Source organism: Pholcus phalangioides, unplaced genomic scaffold (genome assembly GCF_987345545.1).
Source record: "Pholcus phalangioides strain wild (caught in Gottingen) unplaced genomic scaffold, Ppha-v1.0 ptg000015l_1, whole genome shotgun sequence".
In the NCBI taxonomy this organism is placed as follows: Eukaryota; Metazoa; Arthropoda; class Arachnida; order Araneae; family Pholcidae; genus Pholcus; species Pholcus phalangioides.
The window spans coordinates 64,010,644-64,023,618 of NW_028301608.1; the positions used below are offsets into that span (position 1 = coordinate 64,010,644).

At 31.9% G+C, this 12,975-nt stretch overlaps 1 protein-coding gene across 3 annotated transcripts in view; it reads left to right on the forward strand.

Moving 5' to 3' along the window:
- Positions 1 to 11,896, forward strand: part of LOC149076492 (mediator of RNA polymerase II transcription subunit 13-like) — a 42,675-nt gene extending 30,779 nt beyond the window's left edge. For all 3 annotated transcript variants that reach the window (XM_089244066.1, XM_089244065.1, XM_089244068.1), the window contains 8 exons: positions 123 to 352; positions 1,122 to 1,313; positions 2,869 to 3,098; positions 3,336 to 3,759; positions 3,888 to 4,109; positions 4,200 to 4,361; positions 5,976 to 6,094; positions 7,795 to 11,896. In XM_089244066.1, coding sequence (XP_089100192.1) covers positions 123 to 352; positions 1,122 to 1,313; positions 2,869 to 3,098; positions 3,336 to 3,759; positions 3,888 to 4,109; positions 4,200 to 4,361; positions 5,976 to 6,094; positions 7,795 to 7,930 — 1,715 coding nt within the window. In that variant the 3' untranslated portion in view covers positions 7,931 to 11,896. The remainder of the gene's footprint in view (positions 1 to 122; positions 353 to 1,121; positions 1,314 to 2,868; positions 3,099 to 3,335; positions 3,760 to 3,887; positions 4,110 to 4,199; positions 4,362 to 5,975; positions 6,095 to 7,794) is intronic.
- Positions 11,897 to 12,975: the final 1,079 nt, after the last annotated feature.

The window sequence follows — 12,975 nt, forward strand, 5'->3', positions numbered from 1 at the left end:
TTTATATTATTTTAACTTTGTAGTCTTTTTAGTCTTGCCGTATGCATTTAAATTAAATATATTTTTTATACAAGATGTCACTTCTCCTTCCATCTTTGCACCTATATATATTTTTTTTTCAGACTCAGACAGTAGTAGTGGATGTGTTTCCAGCTCTTCAAAGTCAGGATTAGATTCTAATGATGAGGAGGACCAAGAATCACCAGCAATCGTTATCTATATTGTGGAGCCATTCACATTTGCTTCTGTTGATTCAAGCTTGTATCGTACTGTGGCTTTGAGTCTAATGAACTGCTATTCAGAAATGTTAAAATACTTGCCTGATTCAGTGAAAAACTGCATCAGTGTCCAGGTTGGTTTCAAATATTTCATAGTAGCTTTAAATGTATTTATCTTCTAAAAATTGGACTCATGCAGTCAGTATGAAATAAATATACTCATGCATAAATATATATGTTTTGATAATGAACATTCATTTTAAGTGCGATAAGAAAAGTTTAAATTTGTAAAAATATCAAAGGAAAATCAGGTTTAGTGTATATTTTGCAGTCCATGTCTTAAGTCTGGTATTTTAAAGTAACTAGCAATTAAACAGACTTTCTGTGCTTCAAGTCTGGGCAATATGTGAATGGACTGGCCACTTCATGAAAATGATAGACCATATATGGTTGAAAAAAAAGTAATTGTGTTTGCTTGATATAAATTATTTAGCAAAAATATCTTAATATATTTTTGCAGATCACTACAATTCACAATAAATTTAATGTGTTAGAATTTCATAGCTTGGATATTGCTATTCTTAAGTTTTTGTGTAATATTTTTTACATGGTTTTTCCTTTGAAAGTCTACCAAATTTAATGCCATGAGAGTTAAAAAACTTCTCCTTATTTTGCCAGAACGGTGCATAAAAATTTCAAAAATCTGATATTTTGATTGAAGTGATTTTTTAAAAGGCACAATTGAATCTTATGATTTTTTTTGTGTCATCTCCATTTTTTGGACACCATTTCCAAAAAATCCTGTTGATGTATGTTAAAATTTAAGTTAAATTGTAGTTGAAGTGTTAATTGTTGCAAGTTTATTGTACTTAGATATCAGCATTGCAGTGATTTTTTTTCCAGCTTATTAGTCTTGATTCAATACTCTGCATGGACAAGAGCATTCATGGTCATAGGAGAACTGAAGAACTGAGAACACTGGCATTTTCAGTGTTTTCGCAATGTCACAGATTGTTGTCACGTCAGTCATCAGCCAAGTCTCTTACTGGTTTTGGCCCAGCGGCTGCTCAAGATTTATTTTTGAGCAACAAAGATGTAAGTGAATGAATGTTTTGATCTTATCCTATTTTGTTTTTGAAGGTGATTGTTTTTTAAAATACTTTTTTCAATTTTTTGAGTTTGATAACTTTGATGTTGCTTGCAAAAGACTAAATGAATTATGAAATGCATGAAGGAGTCCTAAAAATATAACATATTTGTGTAGAAAGAGGATAGTAATTAGTAAGGCTCTGATTTTTATGATATACAAATCTTGGAAATATGCGAGCATTCATGACCTAAAAACATATAAATACCTTAAAATACAAAAATATGTCCTTATAATTTTTTGCATTATTTTATATCTTCTTTTCAGTAATTCTTATCTTATAGACTGAAATTTAAATTGTAAATGCATTAATTTTCAGCCGACCACCTCTATGCCATCAGTGAGGTGCAAGTCCATCATAATGCACTTCATGATGCAAGTCTATCAGTCTATCATAATGCTCAAACCACATAATGGTGTGGGGGGGGGGGGGAGACTGCAAAATACTAAGTTAATCCCCTCTGATAAAAAAAAAAATAGTTATATGGCTCTGACTTCAGAAATGATTAAAACGCATTGAACTCAAAGATTTTGCATTTCCAGATGAATAACATTTTTCACATGTACCTAGCCTGCCATCAATGGCATGAAACATACCAAGACCCCCAGAAACATAACAAGGAGTCCCAGCGCAAGTAAAGTAATGGCTATCAGTGAAACAAAAGGCTATTTTTTCCAAAAGAGACAAGAATTCATTAAAAGTACATTAATTTAATGAGTTCTTGTCTTTTTATCTTGTTGCAGTTTAATACGAATAAAGGATTTTCAGAAAAATAATTCCTACAGATCAAACTTTTTGGTAATAAATGTCCAAAAAATATGATCCATTGCTTGATAGTTCATAAAATATGACTGATTTCTCAAAAATGCTTAAAATATAACATAACTTGAAAATGCTCGGAATATGACTGGTCATAAAAAAAATATGACTATCATTACAAAAATCTGAGCCCTAGTAATTAGATAGCACATCAGTAAAAGATAACTGTTATTTAATATAACATCACAACAAGGGCCACTAGAGAGAGTCAACTGTCTTTGATAGCAAATGTTAAAAGTATAAATTTAAAAAAACTTCAAAACATTGCAAAAATTTTTTTTGCTTTGGAGTTTTGCCAAAATCCAACTTGTCTATCCTGACAAAAATCCTAGTTATCTCTTTGATCAGAGCATCTATGTCTAGCAGAATTATTCCTACATATATGATCCTAGCAGCAGAGTAAATCTCATTGGCTTTTTGTTTTTAATCAAAGATTATAAAGGTATGGTGATGCCACCACAGTACTTCCGTCTCATCTGATATTGTCTTCATGCATATTTATTGCACAATTAAAAATGATTTTACAAGAGTCTATTTGTCAGGTGTTGAATCTATCACATATACATAGTAAATGACCGTGATACCATTTTCTTTGTATGCAATATTCGCTCTTATATGTGATATACTGTGTACCTTATTAAGATTAACTTAGTTCCCCCCCCCCCATTCAAATTTATTTTCAGGTAAGAGGTTTTGACCCTCTCAAAGTTTATAACCAACCTTTGATTTTGGCATCAATGAAAGACAAACAAAGAGAACTAGGAGAAATGTTTGGTGATAGACAGGAAAAGTCTGGAACATTGTTCTGTGCATACTGCTTGACTTCAGATAAAAAGTGGCTTCTTGCTTCTTGTACAAATGACAAAGGGGAAATATTGGAAACTACTGTGATAAACATTTATGTACCAGATAGGTAAGTGAAGAAAAAAAAAAAAACATACTCTTGATATCTCAATCCTTAATATGAAAGTGCTTGTTGAAATGTTGTTCTTGCAATTTTTTAACTTTGACTACTAAAAACATTTTACAAAATAATTCCTACAAAGCTTTTCTGGCCACAGCCATCAAGGAATTAGTTTTATAAAATCGCTTTTAGTGTATTATGGCAATAGAATTAATCTAGGGTTTCTACATTTTTTTGTTTTTACAGATATAGGAGAAGAAAATGTGCTCAAGTTAGAAGATTCGGTCTTCAGAAGCTGCTTGACTTCATCCTTGAGGTTTTATCCAGTACAGTACACCCATGGAGACTAATCATTGGTCGTGTAGGCAGGCTGGGTCATGGGGAGCTTAGAGACTGGGCAGCACTTCTAAGTCGCAAGTCTCTTCTCTCTTATAGTCGCAGGCTTCGAGAACTTTGCAAGCAGTGTTCAGGTCTTGCTGCTGGTGATACACCCTCAATATTGTCTGCATGTCTGGTATCTGTGGAACCTGATCCTGTTTATCGTATCATGGCAGACCAGTTCACCCCTAATGACCATTTTAGTAGTTCCAGTTGCAATACCTGTAAGCTTAGTACACCAGAAGATGCTACATGTACTCATATTCTTGTCTTTCCAACATCTGCCACACAGGTTAGAATTTTTTTCCCCTTGTGTTGATGGTACAATATTAATTGTGAATGCTCCCTATATGTAAATTGAATTTTTTAAAGCAGTGTAAAAATTTCATTTTTCAAAATTTCTTCTATTTTACCATTTAGTCGTCTCAAGAAAGCCAAGAGCACTTTGAAGATTTTCTTCAAGGACTTGCAGATGATGATGTAGATATGAATGTTGATCAAGAGATGAGTGACCTCTTAGGCTGGCCTGTCAGCCCAACTCAACCCCTTAATAACTCGCCTTGTCATGACGGCTTGTCACAGCCATCTAGTCCAACAGCTGTTCAACACAATCTGCCATTTCACTTGGGAGAAAGCAACAGGGTATGATGATATTGATGTGAGAAAAGAAAATATGTATTTCAAAGTGTCGCATTTGGAACTTGCCATAATGAATGAGGATTTTTTTTCCAGGGTATGGGCATTGCACATGAAAGTCAAGATGAACCTCTGCCACTCTTGCAACAGCCTCTTGCACTTGGGTATTACGTATCTACAGCTAAGACTGGACCTCTTCCTTCTTGGTTCTGGTCTTCGTGTCCTCACCTGCAGGGCAAATTACCAGTTTTTCTCAAAGTAGGTGGATTTCTTTTTCTTTTTATAATCAACGACAAATTTACCCTTCAGATTTCTCATAATTCTATTATTAATCTTAAACTTCAGTAGCATTTTAAAATATAAATGCAAGACATATATCTGTATGCCGTAGGTAAAGGGGGGACGGACGATGTTCCAGACTCTGCCACGAAGCTGGGCTGGAAGAGATCTTGGCAACGGGATAAGTCCAGTGGCAAAATTCTGCCGTTCATTCATTCATTCGTAGGTAAAGGGCATCATGTCACAAAAGAGAAATTTTACAGGAGAGCAGTTTAAAAGGATTTTTTTTTTTGTGTATCTTTCTACACAGCTTGCTTGTTTTATTAATTAAATATTTCTATTATTTAGTGAAGTAGGACTAAGTAATGTCTGTGTAGTGTAATAAAGTAAAGCAAATTAATAGTGTTACTCCAACATTGACAAATGTGGACATAGTTTTCTTTACCTCTGGCATACACATTGGTGTACGCAAAGGAGAGGTGTTTGGGGTTCTAACCCCTCCCCCTCAAGCAGAGATTATAGTGTTATTTTGCAGGGGAAAACATAACCCCCCCCCCCTTGAGAAAATTCTGCTTATGCTATGGGCATACAGACATTATATATATACATACATACATATAGATATATGACAACGTAATACAGTAAAACCCCTCTTAATGGATATCCCTCAAAAGTGGTCACCCTTCTTTTATGGACAATTTTTTTTGTCTCTGGTGTCTGCAAAACAGAGGTTTTACTGTATTTAAACCTATAGACATGATGAAAGATTTAAGATATGATTTAAAGACTGAAAAACCTATACATTAAAATTATTAATATGCACCTAAATTTCCAAGAAATGTTTCTCTAAAACAGTGGTTCTCAACCGGTGCTCCATGGAGCCCCAAGGGCTCTGTGGTGAGTCGAAGAAAATAAAATGAATCAGTAAATCTAATAGATAAGTAAATAAGAGAGGCCTACCAGGTTCTGCCATAAAATTATGTGCAAAAAAGGGCTGCTTGAGTCAAACAGGAATCTGCCATAGAAAATATATACTGAAAAGGGCTCCGCGAGTCAAAAAAGGTTGAAAACCGCTGCTCTAAAATAAAATAAAAACTTGCAGTCTTTTGATTAACTAAGTGATATCATCGCACCCATCAATGAAATCACATTTAAAAATCAACAGACCATATCCAATGCATTTATGGATGATCTGCATCTGTGGAGTTTGCAATAAAATCAGGTTATCTCCTGTGAATTTCAGTCAGTCATGATTTATTGTTTTTAAACCTTTCCCAGTATGACCATAAACTACTCAACAGTATAAAGATATTTACAGTAGACTTGATAATCTGACCATTAGTTTGTCCAGTAAACTAGTGTTTTTAGATGGGTTTCCTTCAAGTATACAGTAGAAGAGGAAAATGTCATTGGGCAGAAGTTTATATTATTTAAATGTTCTTTTTCAGTTACTTCCAGTAATCCAGCTGTTTCGAGCTGTGCCAGATTACCGAGTCTACTGTATTTTTATTTGAAAATCTGTATTTTTGTATGGGTTTTTACAGTTTTTTTACAAATTTGATGCTTAAAACTTCTATACTTCTAATTTTGCAGTTTGCATTATTGATTCACTTGCCATCTGTGCAGCAAGGTTCTGATGACATACTTCATGCCAATTCTCATAATCGAAATTGCCATCCATTAGACTCAAACTTCACAACTGATGTTTTGAGGTGAGATGAATATTTTAAATTCATTTTTGAATTAAATAATTAAGTTTTGAATATTGTCTTTCAGTTTGATAAGTTTAAATGGTCACCATTTATAGAGTATTTGAATTAACTAAGTTAAATATCATTAGGTGAAAAGGTAAAATCATTACCTTTTATTGGATTTGGGACATTGTGTTTTCTGGTTGCCAAAAATATGACTACCTATCAAGCCTGGCATTTTGTTCATTATTGATCATTAGCATGATGATGCAAGTATTAAAAGTTTTTCCCCTAATAGGCAAAGAATTGCCCTAAAGTAGCATTTTTTGCTTTGTTCTGTAACGAGCCCTTAGCCAACTGAAAATGTTCTGCAGTAAAAATTCCCAAAATAGTATTTTCTACACAGAACAGTTCTTTTCTCAACCAGTCATCTGGCTAATTAATTTCTCCTTTTTCCTTTTTTTTTTGGAAGTTTGAAGGTAATAAAACATTTTTTGATTAAATTTTTTTATGAATGCATTGAAACTGACTTCACTCACACGATGTTCTTTACAGGTTTTCAAAATCATAGATGAAAAATTATAATTCAAAGTATTTATTAATTAGTTTTCTAAATTAAAATAAATTGACCAAAAATCATCATGTGTTATTTTGTCATAGCCAGATGACTGATTAAAATTCTTCCCGAAATTGTTCTACATCAGCATCAACCTACATTGCAGGTTTTGGTATATGCTGCTTTGAGAGAGAATTATAACTCTAGATTATGTCATGTCTTTACAGTCATATTTTAATACTTAACAACTTCAAAAATTGTACTATTTTGATTCAAATAAAAATCCTTGGTACTAGTCAAGTGCTCATAACTTTTCACTCTTTCTTAACAATAAAAACACCCTTAAAAAAGGATTTTAGTCATCAGTGATGATGCTTTCTTCTGCTATGGGATGGCATTGATATTGTCAGTGATGCTTTCTGAGAGTGTGACTTCCAGTTGCATCTATCCTTTGGGAAGATTCGGAATTGCATACATGATGGGAACCTTAGTGCCTGGGTTCGGAATTGCATACATGATGGAACCATCATCAGCAATGTTTCCTCTGCTCATTCCTTATGGCCTGAAGGATAAAACTACTAACTAGGTGAATTTTGGCACTTTGTCATGAGAGTTCTAAGATGAATCACATTAAAATAGCATTGTATTTGAATAGTGCTCATGTAGTGGTAAATCAATAAGAGGATAATATTATTTATCAGCTAATTTGTGTTTCTTGACCATGATCTTAGTTACTAATACTACTTCACCAAGCACCAACTCTGGCCATATTGCAATTTACTGCCATTAGTGAGATGGGTTGGAAGTGAAGGCGCTGTCTATTGGTGGTCGCCTCGAGTTCATTAGGGAAAATATCTTATCTATATCCTCTCTTGGGTTTGAACCCGGGACCCTGACAACAACCTTCACGATGGTAGACGAGCATCTTACCACCATGCCACTCGGGCACCAGTTAGTTACTAATACTGACACTTTATGATAAATAATTTGTAAGCATTGTGTGTTATATATATTTTTAAATCCTTTATGAGAAGCTACGCATTCAACAAACTCATTAGAGTTTATTCTTTCTAGATATGTTTATTATTGAATGTAAATGTTTTTGCAAAAATTAGTTTTGTCAACTGAATGCTGTTTTTTTAATTGAAATAATATTCTATTGCAGGTATGTTCTAGAAGGTTATAACAAACTCTCGTGGCTCTCTCTGGATCCTTCCTCTCATGATCGGAGATCGTGTTTGCCAGTTCATATCCAAAATCTTATGCACTTATATCAGATTGTTGAGAATATTCTATCTTAGCATTTGAGCTGTTTTATTTGTCCACTATTAAAAAAAATATAGAAAAAACTCACAAAAATAATTGTTTGAAAGTGCTTTAAAGTGTGATTGATGTGAAATATGTAAATATACAACGTATATATGTAAAGTCTCATATAGTCTTTTTTTAACTGGCTGTTTTTATTTTCTCTAAATATTTTATACTTGCAAGTTTAAAAGCAAAATGTTGAACAAAATAGATGTAGTTCATGCTCCTTTGTTGGAGTTATGTATACAGAAAGTGTGTTTCAAGTCAGAACAGAGTCAAATTCCAATGTAAGTAAGGATTTTATTTTCTCCGCTCATGTTTTAGTCATAACTAAATTTCGCCTCTGTTAAAGTTTATCTAAGTCACAAATTTTATATAAATATATATATATATATATATATATGTATATATATATATATTTTGCAAGCAAGACAAACCAAAATGCGAAGAAATGCTATGCATGAATTTTGTTATTGACAAGTTAATGGACAAAGTTGAAGTCAGGAATATATACAATTTTATATTATATTGTTAGCTTGCATGAAAGCATAAATTTCTCACCAGAACATCACATTGACATAAATCAAATTATACCTCAGCTGTCAGAAATTGCTCTGATATTATATGGATGATGTGTACGTACCTTTGAGATTTTTGTCAAAGTTTTGTGTGGAGAAAAATTAGCTTAAATTTTCAGTTGTTTTTACTTTGAACATTATGGTTTTTATGTCAAGTAGCACCAAATTATTAATACATAACCAGTGATAACAAGTTCATTGATTACAGAGTTATACATGTATATATTTATAAAATGGAGCAGAAATGTAAAGCATCTTGTATCAAAACATGTTTTTAAAGCTGGTTTATTTGTGGACAAATTTTGCCATTACATCTAAGGGACCATTCAAGAAATATATCTGGTTGTCTTCTAAAAAAAGTTATTTGTTGCTTTTCGTTAAGCTTATTGTATTTCATATCAGTTGAGTTGATGTCCCAAAAGAAGGGAGGAATGTTTTACAGAAAGTTTGCGTACAATATACAATGTTTACTTGATTTACATGCGATGCTGACCCTACCACTTTCATGATACGTGCAAATTCCCAAGATGTTTGAAGAGAAAACAATGCATTGGAAAATCACTGATACTGAATTATTATTTTTCAATAAACCAAAGGAGCTTGTTTTTGTGTAGAAAATGTATGGTGTGTTAGATATTTAAGAAAAAACTTTTTTTTTTCCTGGCTAGAATTTGATAGATGTGTAATTAATAAGTTATGAAAATTTTTTTGGTATTTATTTTTTTGAAAATTAGAAGCTTTCCAATTATCAATTTAGATGATTAGTCAAAATTTATCCAGTTTTCAGATGTAAATAGTTTTAGAATTCTATATTTTTGAAATCCTTATATTTTGAATATTGTGTGAGAAAAGATGAAATGATTTACGACCACTATGAAATTTATAAAAATGACAAAATATTATTTTTAAATATGTTTAGTTCATCCCATTATTGTTACACAAGAGAAAATAACATCTATCCTTGAAGTTAATGGGGCAAATACATTTCAAATAATTATTTATGTATTCATGATATGTTGAGAGCTATTTTTCTTTGCACTGGGCAGAACAGAGACAGCGATGATATACTTATAAATTTTTCCATGAAAAGGCAGTTTTTAATGTTTTAAATCATGAAATTTCTGGAATTTAACCTTGCTATTATTTTCAACATACAGTTATTGAAAAAATTTGCAATCATATTTCTTTCGAACAAAATAGAATTGAAAGTTACAACTGCGTAAATCCCACAGTGTTTGTGAGAATAGCCTGTCTCAATGGAAAGTTTGATTCAAAATCTGAGTACAGTAGAACCTTGATTAATAGAGATGATTTCCAGAAAAGTTGTATAAAATAGAGAATCTGCTGATTGTGTGTAAATAAATTTGTTTCATCTGATGTGTTTTTTTCTGCATGTATTTAGTTTTCAGAACTCATGCTGCTACTTGAATTTGTTAAGCCAACCTTGGCTCGCCATGAATGACTGTACATCACCTTGAGATTATTTGAGGATGATCACCTTATCCTGCATTTAGCACTTAAGGCACATTGCTGTTTGAAGCAAACAAAAAGTGTAAGCATGAAACTAGCTATATTGAGTGTTTTTTTACTTGTACCCATTTTTTCAAAGCCCTTTTTGATTCCATCTTAGAAAAATTCTGCTCAGTGTTGTTTCTAGTCTTTAACCATTGTCTCTACAACACAATATTGAACTCCATTTATCTTGACAGATTGCCCATTTTCAGGTCTTTAACCACTGCTATATTCCCTCTCATGTTAATATTATTAGTGAAAAACTCTGATTTTTTAGTGACATCTGACAATTTCATTCAATCTGTTGTGCGGTGCTTGTGAATGGGATATGTAACTAGTTTACCTAGGTCTGGTCATTTGTCTCAGCTCAGTTAATCAAGGTTCAAGTGTATTTGTGTGTGAGGGTGTCTGGAATGCAGGGATGTAAATTTGTGAAAATTTTTTGGCCTTAAGAATATGCATGTTATCTATGGTCTGTTTTAGACAGACTTTAGTTTTATTATACCCATGCATTCATCCATTCTTAAAACTGGCGAGTGAAGCATTTGAGTTTTAACTGTCAAATGGCTGGAAGAGATGAGGTTAACCTGAACAAGTGATAGTACAGTTTTTAGATTGATTTTTGAAACAATTTTTTTATAATTTTATGTTCAGATTTTTTTAACCAAAATTTACAAAAAAAAAACTATATTCATAAGCAATTTTAATGACATTGGTGAAAAGTTCATGTGGATTATCAAATCATGTTCTTCGATATCTTCACACAAAGTTTCAATATATTTCATTAATATATACTACATTGTTTTTGCAATTATAGTTTCAGTTGAGGTTTTTGTTGCTTTTAAAATAGTTACCCCCTCTGTGGCTTTTCAAAAAATAATTTCAACTAGTTAATTAACACCAAAGGTAAATGCACATTTTACTGTTGGAGAAATCGCTACAAAAATAAAATGCTATGTTTTTGGGTATCAAACAGTTAAAACTTGGAGTATATATGTATTAATATTACTCTGACGAACTCATGGAGATAAAAGATCCTAGCAAGGTTTTTTTAAAGTATAGATTTGACTTGTTTAGATTGCTGATTGTTGTAGTGATTGTTCTTATTAAGTTGTAAAGATGGCTATAAAATTTTGTTTTAGAACTTTTGAACATTTTAGTACAAATATGTTGCATGTAAGTTTTTTAAGGGGTATCTTTGTTTTTAAACACTTCACCAGTCTAAGTCTTAGCTGTGTACATAAAATAATATATATTTTTTGTTTTTATGCATTTTTCAATTGCGAAGTGCCTAATTGCTTTTGCTGATTATAATTTATTACATGAGCTATGAAATTATGACACACATATATTACTTGTATCCGATAGTTGAAAAGTATAAAAAAAATACAAAAGTTTTCTTCCCTTTTTCTTTTGAAATAATTAAGTGGACCTTACTGCTTTGATGAGAGAATATTTTGTAAATATTCACTATATTTTGTATTTACAGCTTTATTATTCTAGTGTGAAAAAAATATATTGTGAGTCGTTTTGATGAGGAGAGTTTTATCAAATTTTTGTTTTGCTTTAAGTTTTCAAGTTTGTAGCATCGTTTTTGGATGTATGTGTGCAAGTGAGAATACAATTATCATGCACTGGTTATTTGAGATAATTTTTTTTCCATATGTACAGTATATATTATCTGATCGAAGTGCCCTTTTGAATGCATGTTTGCATATCTCAAGTATGTTATGTATATATTATAAATGTGTGTGTTTCATTTCAACTCTACACAGACTTTTTGGATAGTCACCAAACTGTGCAAGTTACAGGTCATAGCAATTATAATTTAATATTTTTAATAAATAATTCATTGGCTAGTTGGATAAATTATGTGCCTTCCTACAGTCTCTAATGATACAGAAGCCATGATGTTAAATTATTATGATGAAAGTATTACCTAAAAAAATGTTACCAATCTTACCTTGTTAATATTTAAAGAAAATCAAACATGTTTCAAAAATTGTTTGATCAGATGAAATTTCATAGGCTTGAAACATAATTTATATGAATATGGGTCAAAAGAAAAACAAATATTCTGTTAACTACTTTCATAGTTTCAAACAAGAGTTTGTGTTTGCTAATTAGACACTTTCTTTAAAAAAATTATAACTTACTTTACATAGTTTTCTAAGAAACTATGGCATCTATAAATCAAAATACCTTGTTTGTAAAAAAATAAGGGTTTATAAAGTTTAATGATTTTGCTAGTCCTCAATTTTTTCCCCCTTCAACAAAATAAGCTCAATCACTTGATTTCCTGTGCAGTTTTGTGGTTTTTCCTTTTTCATATCCTTTAGGTTAGTTTATGCTGTGAACTTTTATTCAATAATTTTTTTCCCCTTTTCTGAAATCTTATTGTTAGGTAAATGAGATCCTCCAGTATTTTATACGGAAAATGTAATTGACTTTTTAAAAGAAATGTTTTTTCCTCCTCTTAAGAAATGAGCAAGTATACTGCTATAGTTTAATGGAATGATTGGGAATTTTTTTCCAGAGTAATCTGTGTTGTTAGTGAAACACAATTTGAATGAAAGGATACCCAGAATTACCTTGGATTAAACTGATTTTTACAGAAGAAATTTCCTCCCCCCCTGAAACTAGCTCAACTAAATGATAAATTCAAAAAAAAGTAATTTAACTTTCAATTTCTTTGAGTTTCGTAGATTACAGGCATGTACAGCAGACTACTACCACTAAATCTCACATGCAACTTGTCCATATACGTGCTCTACAGAATTTCTAACAAATGGGTGCATGTTGGAATGCGCGTGTATGTGTTGTTTACTTAACATGAAGTTTTTTTTCAGTTCCACAGAAACAAACAGAACTCATACAGACTTCTAACATAATGAGAAGCGAGCCCTCATTCTTTTCATTCGCACGAGAAACAATACAAAAATGTTATA